This window comes from Caretta caretta, chromosome 9 (assembly GCF_965140235.1).
Source record: "Caretta caretta isolate rCarCar2 chromosome 9, rCarCar1.hap1, whole genome shotgun sequence".
Lineage (NCBI taxonomy): Eukaryota > Metazoa > Chordata > Testudines > Cheloniidae > Caretta > Caretta caretta.
Window position 1 is genome coordinate 92,118,611 of NC_134214.1, and position 24,198 is coordinate 92,142,808.

Consider the following 24,198-nt stretch of genomic DNA (forward strand, 5'->3'; position numbering starts at 1 on the left):
AAAGTTGTGTCAACTACACCAAGCCAACGTGAAAAGTAGTCACTAGTGAATCTGAAACTTAGTGTGTGCAAACTGACATACGGCTCTTGGAAACTACTGTATAGATTTAAAAGCTGTGGCAGAGAGTTTAAGGAGCAGTTGGAAAGAAAAGAAGAAATGGAAAGGAAGGTAAGATCAAGTGAAGAAAGGTGTTACTGCATTAGTCTTACACCTCTGGAGCTACATCTGGGTGCAAATGCACTTACCAGTAGGTCAGTGTTTTATGGGCACGTATTAACGCCCAGTTACAAAGTTATCCAGAACTGACAGTGCCTGCTCAAGTGAGGCATGGGCCTAAAACGGCAGGAGGGCTGCAAGTCAGAGCGTGCCTATATGAATTGGCAGCACTGGGTGAAGGAGATGGCACACCATTTGCTCAGTGCTATGTGTGGCATGAGCAGGCATAAGTGCAAGTGTTGCTCTAAAAGTTAACTTCATTGATTAAATCTACAGTCTGTTTAGAATGACATCTAACAAACTATGACAAAATAACACTAGGGTCACAAAGTCAAGAATCCGGAAGTTAGGAGATGGTAGTTTAGCCCCCTTGTGCATATGCAGTATGACCATCTTTAATTATATGACCACATATTATTTTTCCCATAGGACCGATGCCTCATTCAGTGCACAAAATAAGCAGTTGTTCAATATTTTGTTTGCTTGCCACTGTTTCAATTTTATTTACCGTACGCTATCCAAACCCTACTCGGGAGGCAGAATTATTCACTTCCTCTTGAACTTTTCTGTAGTGCTCATCACTACAGTATCTAAGAGCTTCACAAATATTAATGAATTTATTTTCACAGCACCCCTGTGAAGTGTGGTGGCATAACTATCCCCATTTTACAGACAGGGAACTGAGGTACAGAGTGATTAAGGCTGAATGTGTCCACTAATTTTGGATGCCCACTTTGAGATGCTTAGGACCCAGGGTGACCAGATGTCCCAATTTTATAAGGACAGTCCCAATTTTTGGGTCTTTTTCTTATATAGGCTCCTATTACCCCCCACCTCCTCTCCCAATTTTTCACATTTGCTGCCTGGTCACCCTATTAGGACCTGATTTTTCATAGTAATTAGCATTCCATAGCACTGTGTGTTCACACTGCTCCCGCTCCCACTGACTTCAGTTGCAGCTGTAAATGCTTAACACTTCTGCAAATAGGATCTTGGGGTATCAAGCCAGGCACCCACAAAACAACAAACACATAATCAGTGGCCACCTATGAAAAGTTTGATTTTAAGTGACATGCCCAGCATCACATAGGAAGTTTGCGTCAGGGGCAAGGACAGATTCAAATTCCCCAGGGCAACAAAATTCCACCAGTTCAACCATGAGACCACCCTTTCTCCTTCTCTTTTCAACTAGTGTAAGAAATGAGGTAGCCGTCCTACAAACAAACAAACAAACCGTCTCTCACTATACAACCCTGAGCATTCCCAGAGCAGGTCCATCCTATGCACTCAATGAGGTACGGTGCTGTAGAAAAAGTAGTATTTAATAATATGATCACATTATGATAATACATACCCACAAAGGGCCAAATGAAGGCTGCAGAGACACAAAGGTTGCACTGGGAAAAATGCAATCAGTGATAGATGCAGAATATCAGAAATTTCAGCCCAAACGTTTACATTTTAGCAAAGCTGTAAGCAACTAAATACAGCCTCCTATAGTGGGAAGTGTCGGGCAATCCTGACTTTAGGCAGCACCAGCGGCTTTGCCTACAACACAAGCTCTTTCTCAGAGAGAGTGTTACCTTTTGCGTTTTGTACAAAATTAAGTACATCGAGGGCTCTCAGTAAAAACATACTGTTAGGAACAAATGAGTTGTCATACTGGATTCGTTCTGTCTCCTATGCTTCTAGTATAGAAGTGCTAGGGGATAGATTTGTTATAACAAGCACACAGTATACATTTCACCATCTAATTTGAATGCCTATGTTTACAAACACTGTCACTTTTGTATTTGGACCAAGGGCTTAAACAAATAAAAATAAGAAGATGAACAAACTTGCAAAACTACTTATTTGAACAAATTAATAGCTTAGGGATCTCAAGATGTCTGCTTTATTCATAACAGCTTCGCTTCCAGAAGAACACAGCCTGCAGAGAAGTCATCGAGAAAAGTAAAGCTGACAAATATTAACAATTCAGAAAGTTGTTACAGTTCCCAGAGGGAGGGATAAGGTGGCTATAGTAGAAGGCATAAAAGGAAGCTGGCCTTAGAGAAAAATCCTGCTTTTGGAAGAGAAGATACAGTCACAACCTAAATACAAATGGATGATACTAGCTAGTGACAAAATAAAACTTTAAAGTACATCCTAATAGAAAATTAGAGATTATGGAATTTTCATGACCAAAATAAATCCTTTTTCATACAGCAGTGTAGGGCTTGCAGTTCAAAGGTGTCAAGGCTTTAATCATGACCTGCAGACATGACTGACAAAGGTTCATGCCTTGAAATACTACATCTACAGAAGCCGTGTTCTAGGAAGAACGGTCTTTCTAAAGGATTTGCCCTGTCTTCTGAAATACAAAAATCTAGCCAAGAGGGGTCCAAGAAAGGGATACTTACAGATGCTAGATAGCTGAAAACCAGAAATGTACCAAGCTAATTTGAAAAGTACTATAAAAATAAGTAGAAAAAAGGAGGGACCTGACCTCAATTGGAGAATTCTGAGAGCATTTTCCAGGAGGTTGCATTATCCTACCTATTGTGGGTTGGCATGGAGGCATTTGGAAGTGAAAAGCAGCAGGTAAGCCTAGAAAGAATAGAGTACCTAAAATGTACGAGCAGGTCTCCCACAAGTTGAGTACAAATGGCAATCTTTCCAATTCAGGGAGGAAAGAATAATTCTGAAATTCTCTTCTTCATCAACAGATTCAATGTTCTAGGACCAAGCAGTATGAGCCACCTGATTTTGTTGGGATGAGGAAGTATCAATTGTTTTTAGGATTAAAAGCAACCCAATTTCAATTTGGAGCAACAGGTTTTTGCTCAAGAACAAAGAAGTGTCTGACTTACTGCAACACAATTTAGTGAGAAGGTTCCCAGCAAAAGATGTCCCCATTTGTCCATTCCATCCACCCACTGCATTGTCATACACGTAGACTGTGAACTCTCTGTGGCTGGCACTGTTTGTCCCCAACTGCACAGACCCTGGCACAATGGGGCCATAATCCTACTACTGAAGTTGTTGGTACTACTATAATATCAAATTAGTGTTGCCAATCCTTGGTGCACTCAGCCACCACTTGCTATAGTAAGTTATAAGTAGCCCCTTGTTCACAGAACACAATCTCTATAAACTCTAAATACCCTGGCTGGTTGTGATTTTTAAACACGCGCTGTCTTCCAATATGTTCAGGCTTTAGTTGGAATCCTATAGCTTCAAAGCAGAGAATAGCTGACAATTAACAGATATTCAGAGATGGTCAAGAATGGAGTAAGAAGAAAATGGTTATAGAAAGTTACTATTTTACAACAGATTCATTCTGGAATTGTCAAATAAGAGCCCAAGGGAGTTGTATACCCAACTCCCAGTGAAAGTCAATGGAAGTTAGGTGCCTAACACCCCCGGGCCCTTTTGAAAATCCAAGTCTCCGTAATTCAGAAAAACTAAAGATGCATTAACTGACATATTGACTGATTCAAATACTGCCCTTTAATTCTTGTGAGTTTCTCTTCTTACCAAAAAGATTAATTAGTTGATGGACACATCAAGGGGTTCAAACACCCCTTCCTACACATGCTAAAGGGCTGGCCTTCATCCTCAATTACACCCACGTATTGGATCATTTCTCTTTTCAGTGGACTTCCAAAACACTACAAACATTTCCCACTTGATTAAAGAAGATTTTTTTTGCAGTTTGATAAAGGAACTTATGAAGTCGCCTTGTACAACTACTACCCCTCAGTGGGCTCCCTGTTAATGTTAAATACTTTATTTTCCCTTATTCTAGCATAAAACAGGACAAAAGAAAGAATCATGTGAAGAGTCACTGAACTAAACCAACGTACCAGTAATTGGAAAGGTCCATTCTTTTAATATCTTCAGTGATCCCCTAAGAACTTCACATTTTATTTTTTATCTCTGAAGAAGACATAAGGTCCATTAAATAAAAATGGGGATGATCTTTTCTACTGACAGGCTAACAGGATCTGAAACTATACTGACCAAAGATAGAAAAGGTGATCTTGGTAAATTGTGATTACACAGTCCACTATATTTATTAACGTGAGAAGCTGTTGCATATGTTTGGACTTTGATGATTATATTGGAAAACATAAGGCACAGAGGTTTGCGTGTGCATGTGTTTGCATGTGTGTGCGCGTGCGTGTGTTTGCAATAATCTCCTGAGCATCATCATAACAAGCAAAGTGGAACATTTTGAGATATTTGTCATGCCATGGAAAACAGTCCAGGAGCAAAAGAAGAATCAGTAATCTTCAGTAAAAGAATACTGCAACTCTCCTCTTCCATAGTTCATTCCACTTATGATTTTGATGAAAACAGCGAGACAGTAAGGTTTTATAAACACCACCACCTCATATTTTAGAGCACTACTCTATCATTCAGATAGGAGACCATTCAAAATTAAAAACTTTAATTAATTACAAACTTTTCAAAATCTGTTTGCTCAGTTCACTTTTCACTACAAGGCAAAAGTAGCTAACTGAAAGAACCCATACCTGTGGCCTCATTCTTGGATTCCATCTGACGTAGTAATTTACCCACAGTTCCAAATGGTTCAGACTGGCAACAGGATACAGGACGTGGTTTTCATAGTTCACATAGAAAGGATTAGTAAATTCATCTAGTTGACTGTTAATGTAGGACCATAAAGATACAGTCTTTGTACTTATCTCCTGAATAAATAAAAAGAATGGCATTAAGTATACAGTAGAACCTCAGAGTTATGAACACCTTGGGAATGGAGGTTGTTCGTAACTCTGAACGAAATGTTATGATTATTTTTTCAAAAGTTTACAACTGAACATTGACTTAATACAGCTTTTCCCTTCATTTTTTTTAGTAGTTTATGTTGAACACAGTAACTGTACTGTATTTGCTTTTTTTTTTTTTCCTTTGTCTCTGCTGCAGTCTGATTGTGTACTTCCAGTTCTAAATGAGGTGTCTGGTTGACTGGTCAGTTTGTAACTCTGACGTTCTAATGTATGTAATTCAAAATCTTTACATTTTAGCATAGTAATGTTCTTTTGCTCCAAGAACTATTTGATACACAATATTTATTTAAAGGCACATTAATTTAATTTGTTGAGATTTCCTTTTGTTATCCTTGGGGAAAATTTTTTTCCAAAAAGTCAGACTAGTTACTGCACTAACTGGGCAGGGAAGCTAGTGGCACTTTATTTACTACAATTCAGTAAGTGCTCAGAACATTTCCAATATCCATGTCACTGAACAGCTGTAAGACTTAATCATAGCTGCAAGATTGTCATTTCTCTACAAAACTGTTCAGGAGCAGAATGAAGATTCTAGTATATTTGGGGGCTATTTTGCTTTCTGAGCTGATCAGTGTTACACTGTTTATAACCCTGCAGTGATAACCATAGCTGGTCATATTCATAACAACACACTGACCAACCCAAAATGTGACAAAATTAAATTAACTAGAAATCAGTGAAGAGAAGCATGTATCCTTTGAAATAACCGGAACAGTATTTGAGGAAAGTGAGTGTCATCTATTTCTTCCACTGTCTGCTTACAGCCATCTAAATATTGTACTTTTAATTAAGTGTCCAGTTTTAGCTTTATCTGCACTTTTAAAAAACTATATAATAATAAAAAAAATCACAATAAAACCATAAAATCAAGAATTCAGATTCTGAAACCTTATCAGTTTTATCTTGCAATTTTATACTCTTTCAATACTATAAAGCATCTGTTTCTACTACAGCTGTGTGTTAAATTGCTCTCTCTCTCTTTTTTTTTTTTTTTAAAGGGAGCTGCATCCAATTATCCATTTGTGAAAGAAAACTGTCTGTTAATCACGTACTCGCTAAGAATGTATTATTTAGCTCCATCTTGTGGTGTATGCATGCAATTTGTTGTACTAGATAAGACAGCCAACCCAGAAAAATACCAAAGCTAAACACAAACACTAAGGGACAGTTAATTATTTTACTGAAAGCATGAAGTGTGACGGAGAGGAGAAGGCCAACCACAAATGTACATTTTCAGCATAGTAATAATACTTTGAGACTGGATGAAGCATATTATAGAAGGTGCAAAGTGCTTCAGAGTGAAAGTGCTAACTTCCCTAATACCAAAATATTTTAAATTCTCTCCCATCCTTCAACCTCATGTTCCATCATCAATAATCAAATCCTGCTTCAAATGATGCTCCAGACTGCAGTGTACTGGTAACGTTGCATCAACCATAGAACTCCTCTACAGATGGCCAAGATTTTGGTAAGAAGTGTTTTAGAGGTTTGTGCATGGACTGGGACATCATCTGGAACAGCAGTTCATGATCTACAGTGAGGTGGAAGGTGTAGAGCCTGACATAATTAGAAAAATGTTTTAATTCAACTATGGTGTAGAGTGGCCCTTCTTCTGGTTATGGGGCTGTTTGGAACATATTTCTCATATCTATAACATTAAATTCATTTTCAGGCCAGCTCTAGAGGTTTAGATGATAACAAATTCCACTAAAACACAGGCTCAAATGTTCTTCTGTCTCATACTCAAAGCACCTCTGCATGAAATCAACATGTCAAACAGTAGCAAGTGTAGAACTTACCTCTTTCAATCGTTCTTGTTCACAGTTGTATAAAAAAGTCCCAAAGAGACAACTATAAAGGTGATCCAAAATGGTGATCAGAAACAGTTCATTGAATTCAAAGGCTGCAGGAAACTTTAAAAAAGTATAGATTTTTATGTATTAGAATTATTTTAAACTTTTGTTATCTATAGTAAAGAGAAGCAACCTTATAAATAAGATAACAACTAAGAAATTCACAAGAAAAGGATGATTTTTTCAAAAAGTGGGGTTTACATCTATTGACAATCTTAAGAAATGCTAAGCAATTTTGATAATCTCTATTGTACTTAGATAGTGCTTTTCATTGCAAAATCTAATGACACTTTACTAATATTCCAAAGTAAGCATTATTATAGCTATTGTTTTAACAGAGGTTAATTGAGACAGAGGTATGGAGTGATCTGCTAACGTTAACAGTGACACCCAGCAACAGGACCAAGAAGCCCTGACTGGCAGTGTCCTGCAAACATTGCATCAAGTTATTTTTGTTACAGGATGCCATCTTAAAAAAACAAACACTTTGGGCATTTAAGAGCTTTATTTACTAAACTACTGTACAATAAATTGAACAGTTAAGATTGTTGCATGTACAACGTGTTTAATAGTAAATACGTATTTAAAAACACTCCCTTCTCATTCCACCCAGTTTACATTGTCCCCTAATTCTCCCCTCAAGTTTATTATCCACTATGTAGAATAATCCTCTAATCCATCTTCCTTTTCATATTAGAATGTAAATCCCTCACATCTGGAATGAAAGTAGTATTATGTCAATATTCACCATTACATACTTTCTTCATAACTAACTAGAGGTTTTAAAGTACCAACAACCATATATGTATGTATGTGTATAAAATTACAGAAAGTTTAAGAATTATGAAACAAAAATCCAAGACACCTGCAATTTTAGGAGCCCTACAAATTGAAATAAATAAATAAAACTACAAAGGCTGGTATTTATTCAAATGAGAAAGGATTCTCTCAATAACCAGATTAAGTATTCTGTGACTGTCCACAACTGCCCCGTCCATAGGACAAAGTAATTCTGCCCCTAGACAGTATGGGGATGGACTCAAATAATTACAGAGAAAGGAAAATACTTTTTAAACAGGAGAAGAAAATTTTTTTAAAAGAGTGGTTTATTCTTCTATGAAAAAAGCATCATCTCAATAATGAGAAGTCTTTGCAGAGTCTCAAATGGTAGCTTTCTAGCTTCATACTGTGCAGGAAGCTGAAGTGAGTATTTAAGACATGGAGCAAGCAACATTCCAAGTTTCTTTTCCTTTTTTGTTTCAAAGAGAAACATTTTAAAGGCACAACTATAAACTATCCCAATGCAAAGGAAAGACAGGAAGAGTAGCAAGAGGCCAAAATATGGCTCCATCAGGAGCTCTGTAATGACCTATAAATCAAAAAGGAATCAAAAAGTGGAAACCTGGGCAAATTGCTAAGGAGTACAAAAGAATAGCACGAGCATGTAGGGACAAAATCAGAAAGGCTAGGGCACAAAATGAGTTACACCTAGCAAGGGCTGTCAAAGGCAATAAGAAGTTCTATAAATACATTAGTAGCAAGAGAAAGACAAAGAGAAGTGTAGGTCCTTTACTTAACAGGGAAGGAGGGCTAATAACATCAAGAAGTCTGAGTGTGTAATGTCTATTTTGCTTCAGTCTTCACTACAAAGGTGGTGACCAGATACTCAAACACAATTAATATTAACAACAAGTGCCTGCCACGGATAGCTCAGTGGTTTGAGCATTGGCCTGCTAAACCCAAGGTTGTGAGTTCAATCCTTGAGGGGGCCATTTAGGGATCTGGGGCAAAAATTGGGGATTGGTCCTGCTTTGAGCAGGGGGTTGGACTAGATGACCTCCTGAGGTCCCTTCCAACCCTGATATTCTATGATTCTAAGGGGGAAGGAACGCAAACCAAAATAGGGAAAGAATGAGTTAAAGAATATTTAGATAAGTTAGTTGTATTCAGGTCAGCAGGGCCTGATGGAATTCATCCTAGGGTACCTAAGGAACTAACTGAAGCAATCTCGGAACCGTTAGCAACTACCTTCAAGAATTTATTAAGGATGGATGAGTTCCCAGAGGACTAAAGAAGGCAAAATGTAGTACCTATCTTTAAAAAGGAGAACAACGGGGACCTGGGTAATTATAGACCAGGCAGCCTAATGTTGGTACCTGGAAAGATACTGGAACAAATTATTAAACAATCAGTTTGTAAGCATTTAGAGAACAACAGGGTTATAAGAAATAGCCAAAATAGATTTGTCAAGAATAAATCATGCCAAACTAACCTAATTTGCTTCTTTGACAGGGTTGGTGGCCTAGTGGATGGGGGGAAGCAGTAGAGGTGATATATCTTGATTTTAGTAAGGCTTTCAACAGAGTCCCTCAACATTCTCATAAATAAACTAGGGAAATTGGGCCCAGATTAAATTACTATAAGGTGGGTGCAAAACTGATCGAAAGACCATATTCAAAGAGTAGTTATCAATGGTTCAGTATCAAACAGGGAGGGCAAATCTAGAGGGGTCTCCCAGGGTCAGCCTTGGGTCTTGTACTATTCAATATTTTCATTAGTGACTTAGATAAGGGAGTGGTGAATATGCTTACAAAATTTGTGAGTTCACCAAGTTGTGAAGGGTTGCAAGCACTTTGGAGAACAGGATTAGAATTCCAAATGACACTGACAAATTAGAAAATTCTTCTGAAATCAACAAGATGAAATTCAACAAAAGATAAGAGTTAAGTACTACATCGAGGAAGAAAAAAATCAAATACACATTATAAAATGGGGAATAATTGGCTAGCTGATAGTAGTGCTGCAAAGGGTCTGGGTGTTAGAGTGGATCACAAATTGAATATGAATCAACAAGAGGCCGTTGCAAAAAAGACTAATATAATTTGGAGCATTGTATATAAGACGTGAAATAACTGTCAAACTCTACACAGCACTGGTGAGAACTCAACTGGCACAGTACAGTATCTGCAGTTCTTGGGGGGGCGGGGGGGTGTCACACTTTAGATGTGAACAAACTGGAGAAAGCCCAGAGGAAAGCAACTGAACTGATAAATGGGTTCAGAAAACCTGACCTATGGGGAAAGGTTAAAAAAACTAGACATATTTGATCTTAACAAAAGACCACCGAGGTGGGGACCTGACAACAGTCTTCAAATATGTTAAGGGCTGTTACAAAGAGGACAGTAATCAATTATTCTTCATGTCCACTGAAGGCAGGACAAGAAATAACTGGCTTAATCTGTAGCAAGGGAGATTTAGGTTAGATATTAGGAAAAGCTTTCTAACTAGAAAGGTAATTAACCTCTGGAATCAGCTTCCAAGAGAAGCTGTGGAATCATCATCATTGCAGGTTTTTACGAACAGGTTGGACAAACACCTGTCAGGGATGGTCTTGGTTTCCTTATCCTGCCCCAGTGCATGGGGCTGGACTTGACTACAAAGTCTGTTACCAACTTATGGATTTAGCTTAGAGGACTAACCCAGCAATTGTGACTGGGCACAAACTAAATGATCGAAAAAGACTTTCTCAGCCTTATCTATGATTTATAAAGGAAAATTTGTATTTATTTTGAAAGTGAGGAGTTGGATGACATAGACCATTTAGGTTTATAAATAACAGAAGTCTCTGGATTTTAAGAAATGCTTTGCCTTTAAACAAATGGAATTAAGATCCTAGTTCCATTTAACCATGTTAGTGATAGGGCTGTGTTGTGTAGAAAATATTGATATAAACTTTAAAAAGCTCAAGTAAACTGGTCTGGAAAAACTGAGGCATGAATAAAATCCACGGGTTCCCTGAACTCACCCAGTCTCCACCTTCCCATAGCAGCAGCGAGATACAGATGAATAAAGGTAGCGTGCAAAGGTTCAAAGTGAGATATAGAAACAGCTTTCAAGACAAAGCATCCCGTGAAGGAATTCTCTTTAACTGAAAGCATTTAATGAGCCCTGTCATCACAGAGTCATCACTGTCACATAAGGGTTCTAAGCTCTGATGGGTCCATACTAATCAGATGAATACTGACATGGCAGCTAGTAAGATTCAGTGAAGCATATTCAAAATTCCATAAGCCAGTGATGGCACTGTGACTAATTATTTAAAAGTGATAGTACTATTGAAACCCCATCTCTGGATACAACCCCATCTTTGCTGGAAAGCTGATGTACCTAGACTGTAAAGCTTCTATTCCTGTCGCCGAAAAATCACTGACCTAAAAATTCTTAGCTCTCGATTTCCCAAGCTCATTAGTGTCTGCTTGAGGATTCAGATGGAAAAATTCCCCAAGTGAAAATTTCATTTCCCTCCAATCCACTAATTCTGAGAAAATATCCAGTCCATTAGAATCTGTCATCTGGTGCTGTTGGACTTCATTATTTATTTCACTAAGTGAGCTATGTGAAGAAAGCTACAGAAAATTTCTCAATTTAAGGTGACTGATGATGCTGAATTGAAGTTGATTCTGAAGCCCACAAAAGAAGCTTGCTGTTAAATGTTGTGATTAATAGGCCTGCCCTGCACTGCAGTAATATTTTAAGCTGGAACACTAACTGATTTAGTTCTCACTCTCCTGGAAGTGGATTGAGACAATCTGCTTGAGCACTGTACATCCCAAGAGAGTACGTTGTTAAGATTAATGAAAAGTGCATCTCTGGCTAGAGACAAGTCCTGGTTGTTACCACATAGAGGGACATTATCTTCATACCCACTTGAATGTATTTTGCTTATATTTGGGCTGCTGAATATTAGACGTGGCAAGATATTATTGGAACTGCAGTGATTCCAAGCAGATTTACAGGCTACTTCATAGTATTAGTTGTTTCATCTCCCTTGAACAACTACAGATTACAGGAGGACTTTCCGATTTAAAGTTTGTGTCAGTCATGATTATTAGAATCACTTAAAGCAGCAGTTCTTAACTGGGGGCTGCAAAGAGGTTTCAGGGGTTCCGCCAAGCAGGACTAGCGTCAGACTCGCTAGGACCCAGGACTAAAGCCCTGGAGCCCCATGGGGACCGGAGTCCAGGAGGCTCCACTGACCCATGGAGGCTGAAGCTTCACCGCCCTGCCCCCTGGGACTGAAGCCAAAGCCTGAGCAACTGAGCTTTGCAGGGGTCTCTGTGGTGTGGACCCCCCTGTGGCGACAGGCCCTGGGCAACTGCACTGCTTGCTACGCCATAGTACTAGCCCAGGCTTTTATATGCAGAAAAACAGTTTTTGTGGCACAGGTTGGCCATGGAGTTTTTATAGAGTGTTGTTGGGGGGCGCCTTGGAAGGGAAAAGGTTGAGAACCCCTCACTTAAAGCATATGTTCTTTATTAAGAGCCAGCATCATTTATCTCAAGTTCTATATTATTCTATTTGCGTGTCATCAAGGCTAGGAAAACATGGGAAAATGTATAGCTGCTAAGGATTGAGGTTCATTGTTAAGATTCTGGAGCTATTCAGGAATTCACATCTTACTGGGAAACTAGAAATTCTCTCGTCTCACCAAAAGTGCATGTTTCAAAAACGTACATGTGGTGCAGTCCACTAGAAAGGAAAAAAATATGTGAATAAGACTTTTTTATGAATGTGTTCATTTTTGCCTGTTACAGCCTTAATATTTTTTCAATGCCGTGGCTGTTCAGGAAATTCAGAACTCAGGCTGGATTCAGATTTTGCCCAGATGTAAATTTGCAAACTGTTACATAGTCCTTTTACTAGAGGGGAACTAAACAGTTTATAGCAAAAACTAGGAGGCAACAACGGAGATCACAAAAATAGAGAAGGCTGTTCTGAATTAAGTGTCTCCCTGAAGGATTTTTGTTCCTTCCAGATGTTTAGAACTGAGTTTTTTCTGCTGGGTAGTTGCTCTTGGCTTTTCTCAGAGGCAGAGACAAAGTTTTAAATGTTTTTCCAACCCTATTGCTATAGCATATTAATACCGAAATATACGTGTATACAAAGAGTGGGAAATTCTCTAGCAGGAAGTCTTAATCAAACATTTTATGAAACTTTGATGCCAATGAATTTACAAGAAGCCTTTTCAAAAAGATAAGCAGAATCGGAATGGAGGATTTGGGGGAACAAGGGACAGGGGAGGAGGGCTCCTGGGATAGAAAGTTCTTAATTCCACCTTACACTCCCGTGCGTCCCCACCCCCCATATGTTCCAGAAGGTGGTCTTGCAGGAACAGTTTCTTTGTAGAGTATTGTTACAGGAGGAAAGAGAGGCAGATGTCTACTATACTTCAGGGGTAAAACATTTTAGATTTACTTGGAAGCAAGGCCTTAGTTTGGACAACTTGATTTAGCAGCCCCAGTCAAGCCCAGCAGAATAGAAGAATGGAAGATCCTACAAGAGATTCTATATTAAAATTTATTTCCCATGGAAGTGTAAGTAAGAGGAAAACTAGGCCTATGATAGGTCTTCACGATAACGAACCTGTAAAATTTTGTGAGGACCGTCACATTTTGATACCCTAAGTACTACCCCCTTCAAAAAGGGATCTTCTCCCAACTGTGATCTAAAGCTAGTGGTGGAAGGAGGAAAGCATATTTGAGCAGGTAAATATTGGAGTATATGTAAATTAGGAAATATTATTACACACACTTAAATATGCAAGCATGTTTTTGAGACAACTAGAAAAGTAGTCCTCCCTGATTCACAATCAGATTGTATTTGTGCCATTTTTAAAATACAGATAATCTCTTGTGAACATACACTGAATGCATTGGTGAAACAGCAACAAAGGTACTTTGTCCTATTACTTCTGACTTTAATCAAAGAATTCTGAGAAAGATTTTCTTCTAGAATCTCTCTACTTTCACTGAACTGTCAGGGTAGACCACTGTGCATATTTATTTATTTAAAGAAAATCTAACTTTTGAATTTGTCATCACTGCTTATTTAATTAGGTTAAAAACAGCTGGGTAAAAAGCCATTTGACTCTATATTAGTTTTCACTTTAAACACAATTTACAGAATTACATCTCTGCTTACTAATAAACTGAATGCTCAGCTTGCAAGACCCTACATAATATACAGTGGTCTAGTCACATCTGTTTCTAACCACTGGAAAAACTAAACTTTAAGGAGGATAGGTTCAAAAAAGAAAGAGCCATTAATCTTATTCATTTTTCAATTTAAAATGCTTTGAGACAATTCAGTGCTTCAATTTGCAGAAATGCACGTTAAACAGTCTATTCAGAACACAAAGAAATGCCTGGCCATTGGCTTCACGTCGGTATTTCTACACTAGCCCGTCTCACATCTCTTCTAGATGAAAAAGCAGTACTAACTGTGCATGAATTAATGGGTTTGTTCTTCCTCCAGTGTATTCAGTAGCCTACCCACAGTTAAAATTCTTTAACCAAAATTTAAAATTGTGCACATTTAAGGAAAACAGGGCCTCCCCTATGGATCAGAGTTTCAATAAAGAGGAGGAAGACATCCCCATGAACATCCGATTAAATTTTCTTACCTGCTTCGTCATTTGCCAAACACAATCAAGGAACTGAAGGAAAATGGGAGACCTGACTGCATCAGCATGGTCATCGGCTCCATGACCTACTCGCTGAAAAACAGATGCTTTCATTTTAGTCAAATCCATTTAAAAGCAGTAACCAATAACACAAGTTCTGCAAAGATCTTAGGCAGGTTCTTGAAAAGGACTGTGATCAGCACACCTTTCTTCAAGCTAAACCCCACCCTTCCTATAACTAAAAACCCCCACCAGAATACATTCACAAATATAGTCCTATAGTCTGGCAGAATAGGAAGAGCACCCAGTCCACGAAATTCACACATTTTCCAGTGGTCTGAGTGACATTAAACTTATTTTTAAAGTGTACATCCCATTAAACCCCAAATGATCTTGTTGATTCAAAGACTCAACATAAGGATATCTGCTTCTTCCTACATATGAGGAAAGAATAAATAGTTCAGAACTGCAGGAGATATATCCTCCACTTCATTTCCACAGCAGAATGGATTCAGTGAATCTGGCATATTATGCTGGATCAACTAACTTTAACCGAAAGGTAGTTTACAAGGACTATGCAGAAACTATGTCTATTCCATACCCACTCACCATAACTAAATGTTACGACAACTACCTCTCTAGTTCAGAAGCCCGCATACAGCACCACAATCTTGTAATATTCCAGCTCAAGCTATTTTTTTTTCTTTCTTTAAACACTGTGGCTGTGGGATGATGACTTTAGTGATTTTTACCTACATGACAGCCATAGCTTTCTCCTTTTCATTTTCCTCAAGTAAGATCTGTTCATGTAAGTTTTTCACCATGCTCTGCAATCCTCCCCTCCTCCAGAAATGTCTCGACATTTGTCTTGTGCTATTGGCTCAAACTCTGCCCCTCTTGTAAACTTTATATTAGAAATTGTTGTGTATTAATAGTTCACACAAAGCATTTTCACATCAACGGAACACTAAATCACTCATATTTCTCTTTCTTCACATACCGCAGGAACATTATTCTAAATGTTGCAAAATACAGTGACAAGCCACCTGATCAAAAAAAAAAAGCTTTGAAGGAGATAATTTTATTAATTCTTTCAACTTACCATTGCAAACCTATGTCCAAAACTTATCCACTCTTTTTCTATAAGAGCTTCAAATCCTTTGATAGTCCTGTAATAGCTGTCCAACATGAGCATGGCTAAAGATGTGAGCTGGGCTGTACGATCCCAGCCGTCACTGCAATGTACAACAACTGATGTTTTACCAGATTCAATTTTATCAGCAATTCTTACTGCTCCAGCAAGAAGAATCTTTTAAAAAAAAGAAAGTAGCATGTTAAAATGTCACATCAAGCCAACCTCTTGAAGTAAAGTAGCAATCAGTCCTAGAATGCTATATTTTAACATTAGAATTCAAACCCAATTATGTGTCCAAAACTACTGTAAATTAACATTAGAATCTCCTGAAAATCTGTTCATAAAGAAAACACTCAGATATACTGTAGACTATTCAGTAGAAAGATTACTCAAAAGACTACAGAATAAGATCAATCCTTTTAATAAATTCAGGTATCCCGCAAACTATTATCATCTTTCTTCCTCAGCATTCAGTTTTCAACCAGTATGTACAGGGGGGGGGAGTGCAGCTAATCAAACCCTATAGCAGATTATTGGGAAGTCCAGACAAGAAAAGGGGTGTGCTTGCTTGCTGATCACTTGCCCTGATTTGTTGGTGCATGGAGTATACAGGATGTTCATATAGGGAACGGGTCTTTATTTCTACTAGTAATAACTTGGATCAGAAGTCAGAGTGGCACAAGACGGTAGCAACTCATAAGAGCATTACACTTATTTTTTTCCAATGAAACTCCTTCTATTGATTTCCTCAGTCATGTTTGGCAGCTCTTCAGTTGTTTAACTTGGAGTATTCTCTCCGGCACAGATGTGTCCACAACACGATTCCTGATAGCACTGACAACTACGTGAGAAGCAGCTAGAACTAGGGCCGTTGGAAGGGCTCCGGACTTCGGATTCTGACCTCAGCAAAGCCAACTCTGACGTCAGTAAAGACAATCTAATGAGACATTTGAGATCTCTCTCTTCCAAGGCATGCAAAGACACTTCCAAAGCTGGAAAGCCTGCATCCACTGGAGCAACTTTGCTTTCACAGGACACAATCTTGAAAGCCATTCAGGCTTCTGAGACAAAAGCTACATAGATTTTGTTCTTTTATGGTTAAACTGAAGGATGCAAGGATGTAACTACTGTAGTTCAATGTTAAAGCTTGAGTTAGTAAATTAAAAGGCGTGCAATTTGATCTGGTTAGTCCTAAAGCTCTCACATGTTTATTAAGTCACAGACAATGCATTACTGCACTGAAAAATTATAAATATTACAAAAAGTCATCTTATGTTGTTGGATCTTTGAAAAGGAATGGAAAAAGACAATTCATGTGACATAAGTATAGCAGCACTCTATGTCCTAGAAAGATCACTGAGAGTGATACTCATGCCAGTCAAGCATTACTGCAGAGAGAGTAGATGCAGGCAGTGAATAGAAAATGGGAGAAGGAACAAAAGCTAGGTAGTATTAGTTTAGCAACATCTTGTGGAATGAGGTGGGGCATTTTGTTCCACTTTGGACAAATGGTTCATTTGTAAAAATTTTAAAGAAACTAAATTTTATTTTTTCCATAAAATACTTTATTGTCAAGGTTCCTTCACCACTCTGAACTCTAGGGTACAGATGTGGGGACCTGCATGAAAACCTCCTAAGCTTACTTTTACAGGCATAGGTTAAAACTTCCCCAAGGTACAAACTATTTTACCCTTTGCCCTTGGACTTCCACTGCCACCACCAAACGTTTATCTGGGTTTATTTTATTAGGAAAGTGTTGTTTGGAAACGTCTTTCCCCCCAAAATCCTCCCAACCCTTGCACCCCACTTCCTGGGGAAGGTTTGATAAAAATCTTCACCAGTTTGCATAGGTGACCACAGACCCAAACCCTTGGATCTTAAGAACAATGGAAAAAAGCATTCAGTTCTTGAAAAGAAGAATTTTAATAGAAGTAACAGTAAAAAAGAAGTAACAATAAAAAGAATCACCTCTGTAAAATCAGGATGGTAAATACCTTACAGAGTAATTAGATTCAAAACATAGAGAATCCCTCTAGGCAAAACCTTAAGTTACAAAAAGATACACAGACAGGAATATCCATTCTATTCAGCACAGCTTAATTTCTCAGCCATTTAAAGAAATCATAATCTAACACATATCTAGCTAGATTACTTACTAAATTCTAAGGACTCCATTCCTGTTCTGTCCCCGGCAAAAGCATCACACAGACAGACTCTGTTTTGCCCTCCCCCCAGCTTTTGAAAGTATCTTGTCTCCTCATTGGTCATTTTGGTCAGGTGCCAGCGAGGTTATCCTAGCTTCTTAACCCTTTACAGGTGAGAGGATTTTTCCTCTGGCCAGGAGGGATTTTAAAGGGGTTTACCCTTCCCTTTATATTTATGACATGTTAACTTCTCTTTCAGTATTTTTAACTTACCTATCATTGTGGTAGCTAAACACCACGAAGGGCTGGTCTACACTGAAAACTTACATTGGCATTGCTAGGTCTCCCAGAGGTATGAAAAAGCCACACCCCTAAGAGACACAGCTGTGCCGACCTAACCCTCAGTGTAGACAGGGCTAGGTCGAATGGAGAATTGTTCCACTGACCTAGCTACTGCCTCTCGGGGAGATGGATTAACTACAGAGATGGGAGAACCCCTTCGGTTGCTATAGTGAGGCCAGGTCTGCACTACAAACTTACACTGGTATAACTACATCACTCAGGGGTGTGAAAAATCCAGACCCCTGAGCAAGGTAGTTATACTGACCTAACTCATGGTGTAGACAACACTATGTTAAAGGGAGAGTTTTTCCTGTTGACATAGCTACCACCTCTTACAGAGGTGGATTAACCATGCCAACAGGAGAAGCTCTCCCATCCACGTAGTAGCATCTTCACTAAAGTGCTACAGCAGCACAGCTTTACCAATACAGATTCACCACTTCAGTGCTATGTGTATAGACGAGCCCTTAGTGCCTACACTGAACTGCTGAAGCTATGCCACTGTAGCATTTTTAATGTAGACATAACCAAAAAGTCTTTTACAATTAAGCTGCAGCTTGAGCTAGCACCAAATAAGTTGAAAAATTCTGAGCATCATCCACAGACTGTACTCAGACAGAATTTTTTTTAAATAGAGATAAACATATGTCAGCCACTACCATCTTCATCAGTCTAAAAATTCTCAGGGTACTATTCTAAACTTAACTACGAAATTGAGATTTCAGGGTCCAATCCTGCCATCCTATTCAAGCAGAGAGCTCCCACTGAAGTTAATCACATCTCAATCTCATTATCTGGTCTACAGCCAGTTCTTTTTTAAATGGACAGTCAAACTTAAGTATCAAATTCATAAATTTGGATGGAAAAAGGCTTCTGGATTGTGAATATTTACTAGTTTGATAGGAATGGAAGATTTTAAACTAAATAAGAAAGTTAAGTTCTTCCCAAAATAGCAAATATTTTATATTTTTGCTCCCTCTGCTGGCTCTTCTGTAGCAGTTAAACTGAATTACCAGAGCTAAGATTATATGAATAATTTTGTGCACAATCCAAAAATGCTTTGCATGAGTGACATTTGATTTGAAGTTGTATAAAGCAAATTCCACATTAAATGCCATTCCATCAATATTTACCACCAAAAAGAAGGGAAAATAGCAGAGAAATCATCCATTCTAAAAGCTTCTTAGAGGTTAATAAAACACTTAGTAAATTTAAACATGATATAGACTGACTTATTTTAATGCAGTGTTAAATAATAAAAGGAGACTGTAATCCATATGGTAACAGAGACCAATCCATCTTCCACTGAAGTTAGGCCCACTGAAATATACATGTCCACAAATGCTTCATTAATGGCATAGAATGGCAGGATGAGGAGGGCTGTGGTGTTTAAAAATGAAGTCCCGCTGGTAGTTGTCCAAGTGGAATTTGAATTTCCCATGGCACTTTTCCAAAAAGCAGGGATAATCCTGGTATCCCGGCCAACATTCACACTCTCATGAAAACTAAGTGCTGTCCAGAACTGAATGTGATCCTACATTATCAGGATTTAATTGACTACTTCCTAAAACCTACAGTATGAAATACATAATATGCAGTATGGCATATATTTATATTCTATCTGAAATATTGTGTTCTAAATAAAACTTGTAAAAAGGGTTACTTTTTAGGATTATCCTGACCAAAGACATTATAAACACAGAGAAAGGATTTCTAGTGTGGTATATTGAAATTCAAGCAAATACATTGCTTTAAAAAGCAAAAAGCATGCAATGTCTTTAACATCTATAGTCTCTTACCCTTATGTATTCCAACCAGTGCGTTGAATCCACATTGGACAACCACCGTGCCTCATCAATCGAAGGATAAACTATTTCTTTCAGCTTCCGCAATGATTCCCTCATCACATGTACGTTATGTATTTCCAAAAAGACCAGCTCAGCATTTGGGTAGGCACTTTCACTTTCATATCCTCCACCTTTTGCCTGTCATTTAAAATTTTAAAGAGTACAGGAGTTTCTGATAAGATCCTGAGGGTTATTTTTGCTTTCTAGGGAGTTTTAGAGGCGGTTATTTTAGAACAAATGAAAACACATTTTAAGAAAAATAAACACTGATGTTTAACTACTCCCAGAAGCAGGGCTGTCCCTAGACATTTTGGTGCCCCAGGCCTGTGAGGGGGGGAGGGACTGGCCCCAGGCCTCCGCAGGGGGGGCAGAAGCAGGCTTGGGGGGGCAGGGGTAAAACCACCCCCCAGCACGAGTCGGCAGAGCGGAGCAGATTGGGGCAGGGTCGCTGCACTTCCTCCACTTCCTCCCGCACTCACGGGGTGGTGGGAAGTGGAGTGACCTGGCCCCAGCCCTCTCTGCTCCCCTAGATCCCAGTCTTGGGACTTGGGGAGATGGGGGAACCACTCCCCAGCACTCACCAGCGGCGCAACTGGGAACCGGCGGAGCAGAGCAGGCTGGGGCTGGGTCACTCCACTTCCCACTGCCCGGTGAGTACAGGGCGTGCGCTACCCCTGCTGCAGTCCCCCGGGATGCAGCAGGGGTGGGCCTGGGGTGGAGCAAGGGTGGGAAGAGGCGGGGCGGAGGCTTTGGGAAAGAGGCAGAGCACGGGCTGGGGCTGCTTTCCTGGCTAGCTCAGCCGGCCGGGGATCAGGCTGGCCGCTGGAGCAGCACGCAGCATAGTTTGTGTATGGGTAAGGACGGCCCTGCCCAGATAAGGACGGCCCTGCCCAGAAGCTGGGAATGGACGACAGGGGATGGATCACTTGATGATTGCCTGTTCTGTTCATTCCCTCTGAAGCACCTGGTTAGGGTTAATTTGGACTACTACGTTCCTTCCCCACCCCTATTTATTTTTAAGTACACTATTTCAGTGCACAGTTACTTCGGTAATTGATGCCATATACATAAGAAATAAATCAGGGGACTCCATGTAGGCTTTTTCCCCTCTCCTCCCACCATAATCATTACCAGCACATCTCTACTTCCTACAGCTTTCTTCTATTTGCAAAACTGACTCAAACTGTAATAAACTCAATTGGCCCATGTCCAGGCCATTGAAGTACTTCTTCAGTAAGTTACTATCTCGACAGAAGGATTCTTTTACAATACAGGACAAGGAGCTAGGAACCAATAAGTTCAAATCTTGGTTCTGACAACACTTGTGACTGCAATCAAGTCAATCTCTGCCTCAGTCTCCACCCAACTTTAAACTGGAGATAGCAATAACTCACAGGGCTGCTGCAAGAATTAGTTAACGCTGACAAAACGCTTTGATACTATCAAGGGGCTTACACATATATTACTTTATTATGAGAAGTGAACTTCTATGGAAATATCAGAATAAAGTTTATTTCTCAGTACATGGGCAAAGTAATCTCCATTTTAACAAATGACAACCTACCTTGTTTGTATCAGCAACACTGTTTTGTCTGGCATCAAAGATGATAAGCTTGTGCGACTGAGCATTGGCATCCATTATTGTTTGTAAGTATTTTTCATCTTCTTTGCAACGTTTGTCATTCGGGCCTACCAGTGGCTGGCTGCAGCGCGTTATAGTTGCCTGGCTCTCGGGGTGAATCCAAGACAACACCTGCGTTTAAAAAAGAGTTAGTTTCAGGATAGTGCACCAGCATCAAATTGACAGTCCTTAGAGCAATTGGTCAGTCATAATAAGCCATGGTACAACTTCCCAGTGGGAGAGAGAATGTAAATTTCAGTAAGAATAATTCATACCACATACATTCAAAAGTGGGATGATGAGAAAATAGCAGATTAATAGCATGGCTGTAAAAGACATGGTATCACTGTTCCCAAATTTAGTTAGATTGAAACGTGAAGTAGTTCTAAACAACGATGACTTTATTCTCCGTAGCATTCAGAAACAGCCTTAACTTTTACTTTCTACATACTTTCTACGGGCTTAAATACAGTAAGAGGGTTTTGTGGTGGGGAGAACGGGAAGCTACGTCTGTATGGAGGTCTATGCAGTCAAGCATGAACATATCTCATTCCTTCCTGCCCCAGGCAGGAACTACTGCAAGATGACATCACATTAAAATTCCTCACTTTCTTTCTCCCTCCTGGGGTTGTCATTTCTTTTCTAAAGTTTACCCTCCCCATGTATAATATGGCTGCATTTACAGCCCTCTATATGAGCAGCTGAGTAGGATAATCTCTACCAAGAACACATTGCCATTCTGAGGAAGCTCACAATGTGGTGTCAGAATGATACCACACACGTTCCATCTCACCCCCAAACCTCACTCACCATGGGAGCAAGGGGGAGCACAACCAGACACTTTCAGTTCCCCACTAGCGTCAGACGCCATCTTTGAACTAAAGATCAGTACACAGCAGTAAGCCACTGGACAATTGCACTAACCCTGTGATAACTATCTTCATTAATTTTTTAAAAATTTCCTCCAGCTCCAAAACCAGTAAGTGTATTTCTATACATTTTATACTCGCCCTCTCTCGTAGAAGGGAGCTGGATAGCTGTCTCAGAAGCCTTTAAAAACCCTAAAGGCATCTCTTATAAGATGCATTACAAATACATTTCTTCTTCAGGAAGATACATTACAAATACAGAGAGAATTCATAATGAATATTAGAGGCCTTACTTACTGGAATTCTGCCTTTTGCTCTAAATGCTGCCACTTTTGAGAGGTCATCATCTTTCACACTGGTTGGCACAACAAAGATAGTAGGATATGTATCACAAAGTTCATAGGTGCTGTTAACTTTGGATATTTTCCAACTCTCATTAGGTAAACCCTGTGCAGAGGCAAAACATTTATCCAATGTTTTAAAAAAGTTAGATCTTTACGTGTGTGTTGTATAGTGACTCCAAAAAAGAACGATCCATTACATGTTTTTTTAAAAAAACCATACCCACATTGTTCTGCACAGTGTTTCAAAGGTTACGTGAGCAGAAGCATTTCTCAATATTTTGGTTAAAGATATGGGGCAGTATGAAGCCCCAAAGCCTATAGATAATTTAAAAAGCAACAGTGATTTGGATGGGTTTGCACTAAAGTAAAAAATGGGCCTATAGTGAAATAGAAAGAAATTATTTTACACCAGGAAATTGATGGATTAAGGAGACCAAACTAAAATTATTCCTCTGTGTAACTGCTGGTCATATTTGTTTTTAAATGAGCAGACTACCTTTTCAGAACTGGTGCTTAAAATTAAGTCTCCAAATACGGATTTAGGTCCCTATATAACTGCCAAGAGACTTCCTCACCTATAATCCCAATTGATTTCAATGGGATTTGTGGGCGCCTAACACTACTGAAAATTAGGTGACTTGCATTTAGATGTCTAAATGTGGATTTAAGAGAGTAAGTTTAGTTACTCAGGTTTGCAAATTGTCTGTGAACATTTCTAAAAAAAGGTAAATTAGGTTCAGAAGACTACCAAAACAAAATGAAAAGGGGATTACTTGTATAACCTACCTGCCGCTTATATTCTGCCATTGGATCATAAACTTTCCAACCATTAACAGAAAATTTTTCTTTATAGCTGAATGCAAAAAGTGGCTGAAAGCAACAATGTTAAAACACAAATTACTATGCAGTATTTAGCCATTTAGTAAACTAGAATTCCTGTAAACATGGTGAGCTCTGAAAATGAAAGCCACAAAAGCTGATTCAATAGTTTCCAAAAGACAAAATCTTATATACAACATTTGTTTTACAGTAGTGCCTAGAGGCCCCAGTCAAGACTGGGCTTCACTGTACTAGTGATTGTTCAAACACAAAAGAAGAGACAGTTCCTTCCCCAAAGAGATTGTGTGTCTTGTCAATTCAGATAGCAAAGGAAACAGAAAGGTAAAATGACTAGCCCGTGGTCACACAGGTCAGCAGTAAGGCCATGAATAGAATTCAAGCCCCATCACTCTCAGTCCAGTACCCTACCCATTGGACGATACTGAAATTGTATACTAATATGATACTGAAATTGTATAGCTAAAGCTAACAAGGCAACTTGTGCCTAGCTATTGTTATCTGGACATTGAATTCGGGAAAGCACTTTGGCCTGGATGCACAAGAGGAGTTAGGCATTCTGACGCTGAGCATCACAACGCCAAACTTTTAGGCCCCTAGAAAATAGCTGCAATTCACAAAGCCTGAGTTAGGCACTTAGGTTCCCTATACAATGAATGAGGAGAGAGATCCGCCTGAAAATATGTCTGTAATAAAAGACCCACAACATGAGCACGGCTGACCTGTGTCTGT

At 39.1% G+C, this 24,198-nt stretch overlaps 1 protein-coding gene across 7 annotated transcripts in view; it reads right to left on the bottom strand.

The window, feature by feature from the left end:
* Positions 1-24,198, bottom strand: part of MTMR1 (myotubularin related protein 1) — a 53,311-nt gene that overhangs the window by 10,433 nt on the left and 18,680 nt on the right. For 6 of the 7 annotated variants that reach the window (XM_048862872.2, XM_048862870.2, XM_048862869.2 and 3 more), the window contains 8 exons: positions 23,416-23,499; positions 22,583-22,732; positions 21,360-21,548; positions 19,748-19,933; positions 15,430-15,636; positions 14,328-14,420; positions 6,812-6,925; positions 4,737-4,913 (listed from right to left, as the gene is read on the bottom strand). In XM_048862872.2, coding sequence (XP_048718829.2) covers positions 4,737-4,913; positions 6,812-6,925; positions 14,328-14,420; positions 15,430-15,636; positions 19,748-19,933; positions 21,360-21,548; positions 22,583-22,732; positions 23,416-23,499 — 1,200 coding nt within the window. The remainder of the gene's footprint in view (positions 1-4,736; positions 4,914-6,811; positions 6,926-14,327; positions 14,421-15,429; positions 15,637-19,747; positions 19,934-21,359; positions 21,549-22,582; positions 22,733-23,415; positions 23,500-24,198) is intronic. The other variant, XM_048862873.2, reaches the window with a different exon arrangement.